The sequence below is a fragment of the Triticum dicoccoides genome, chromosome 5B (assembly GCF_002162155.2).
Source record: "Triticum dicoccoides isolate Atlit2015 ecotype Zavitan chromosome 5B, WEW_v2.0, whole genome shotgun sequence".
Taxonomy (NCBI): domain Eukaryota; kingdom Viridiplantae; phylum Streptophyta; class Magnoliopsida; order Poales; family Poaceae; genus Triticum; species Triticum dicoccoides.
In genome coordinates this window covers 491,105,958-491,108,414 of record NC_041389.1, presented here as the reverse complement: position 1 = coordinate 491,108,414, position 2,457 = coordinate 491,105,958, and the positions used below count along the sequence as shown (strand labels likewise).

The window sequence follows — 2,457 nt, the reverse complement described above, 5'->3', positions numbered from 1 at the left end:
CACATCGACTAGCTTTGTCGCAGATCACTTGATCTTCTGGCCACTTGACGGTCTTTTTTCCCCTTTCTTTTATGAATTTTTTGGGCGTGTTTGTGTTGTTACCCCAACAGAAAATTTTATATTCGATGCAGCACTTGACTTGGTTGTTTGAATTTGTTTGTTGCTTTATTTATATATAAAGCGGGCCGAAATCCTGTCTCGAGAGAGATTAACGAACAAATTAATCTGAATCTCCAGGTATGGAGGTGAAGGTGTTGTACTCCAAGTAGTAAACAGGCAACTACATTTGCCATAGCTAAAGTGCTACTAAAAGTATATATAACAGATGGATAAATTTCACCAGAACAGATAAACATCTTCAAAAAATTGATATAGGGCGCATGCTTGGTTGGTTGCCAAAATTTGGCTTCCCAATGATTGATCAAAGAAAAACAGGCTACTTTACTTGTTGGTTATCAAACTTCTTCTTCCTTCATATTTGAACTGTAAAAACGTCTTATAGTTTAGTAGATACAGAGGACCTTTTCTAAAAAAGTACTTACATCCCTTTTTATCCATTTTGATGACAAGTATTTTCGGACGGAGAGAGTAGATACAGAGGAAGTAGTTGCCAATTTTTCAGAGCAAACCAACCATGTCCCTAATCTTTCACAGTAAACAGTGATGTGTATTATATATGTATGTGCACCATCACCATATCCCATCGATGCAGAAGCGGGGGGGTTTAACCCTCTTTTCGAAAAATAGCCATGTCATTTTTCACCCCTATAGCTACTAAGTCATACCGATTTCAATCGGTCTCACTCACCATCGATCTACTGTCACTCGGTCAGTGCAAGAGGAAAACAAGGCAGATAACTATATGCTCCCGTTCATCCGGTTCCGGAACCTCGTGATGAACATGCCGGCGGCCTGGTCGATCTCGTCGTCCACGTTGAACTCCAAACCCTCGACCTTCCGGTTGCTCCTGATCACGTCCATGACCGACGGCTCGTTGGTATCATGCTCATCTTCGCACACATCCAGCAGCTCGCTGTCATCATCGTCGTCGCCCTCGTACTCGTCGGCGTAGCAACAATTCTCGTCGTCGAAGATGGAGTGCACCGACCAGTCAGGGCAGTCGGCACCGTCGCCATCTTCCTGATGGAACAGCGCCAGCTGATCAGAGATATCAGTGGCGTTACGATGACGGACGAGGACGACCGGCTTCCCGCCGCCGGCCTTGGCCTTGCGCGGCACGAGGGCCTTGTCGAGGTCCTTCCCTGAGTCGGCTGCCACCATGAGCGCGTGGATCCTGTGCGAGATGGCGCCGACCGTGGCCATCCTCCGGCGGAGCGAGGCGAGGACGAGGAGCTTTGCCGTGAGCACGCCGGTCTTGCTCTTGCACATGGCCGCCGCCTTCTTGAGGTTGCCCATGTTCATCTTGGACGCGAAGTCGAGGATGATAACCGATGAGCTGCTGCGCTTCAGGCTAGGCATGAGCAGATCACTGGAGTGCCCTGCTGATAGCTAGAGATGGTACAGTGCTGCACAAGAGAATAGGCTTCAGGGTTTGGATTGATGGGTCTTGTCCTCGAGCCACAAGGGGCATATTTATAGCCAGAGACGTACGTACTGGGCGTGCAAGTGAAGGTCTGTGAGTGTGCAACTTTGCTCATGCATGTAATGATCAAGCTTTTGGTACGTAGTCCAAAGCACATGAAAGGGACATTTTGGAGAAAACAATTCGGCGTGCATGCGGAGTTGGCACTACGAGAGTGCAGGCAGTGGAAGCAAGGTAAAAAGGCGAGAAAGCCAGCAACATGATACGCGTGAGAGGAAAAATATGGGGAAAGTATTAGTTCCAATTAGGTCTAAAGAGCGCATGCAGGCCCTGATTGGCTCTTTGGGATCCAACCAAGTTCACCATGCCTCCGTTGGCAAGCAAAATGGGCGACTAATCAAACATGGCTGGTGCAGTGGTATGAAGCAGCAACAACCAAACCGGGGGTGACTTTTCCTTTGGGGTTCCCTTGCCATCCCTGTGTGCGCGTAAGGTACTCGAGTTTTTTTTTTTAATGCACTCCGCCCTACGGCACTTTATTCAGCTGGCGAAGGCAGCATATCTGGCCGCAAACTGCAGCCGAGAAAGCCAGGGTCACATCAAAGTTTGTGTAACGTACTCAGGAAATCCACGTACTCGAGCTAATTAAGTTGCAGCGCTATCCTTGGATCAACTGCGTGCGTGCGCTTGCATCCTCCACCATCGACCAATGGCGGGGTGCACCTACGGGAGCTTTGGCTTCGCCGGTGACGACCGAGCGGAGTGGTGCTGGACGGACAGTATGTGCTTCCCTTGCGGGCACTAGGATAGTCAGGCAACAGACTCAACACCACAGTCCGCACATACCGTGTGCTTTTTCTTTTCAGGTTTGTGAGGACGGGGCGTCGACCCGTTGGCTGGGCAACTGAGGTTGC

The 2,457-nt window shown here is 49.5% G+C and overlaps 1 protein-coding gene across 1 annotated transcript; it reads right to left on the bottom strand.

Annotated features, from left to right (window-relative positions):
• Positions 1-733: 733 nt before the first annotated feature.
• Positions 734-1,549, bottom strand: LOC119311080. Its single transcript, XM_037586707.1, has one exon. It carries the CDS (start codon positions 1,477-1,479, stop codon positions 859-861), a length of 621 nt encoding a protein of 206 aa, XP_037442604.1. The 5' UTR covers positions 1,480-1,549; the 3' UTR covers positions 734-858.
• Between the last annotated feature and the right edge of the window lie 908 nt (positions 1,550-2,457).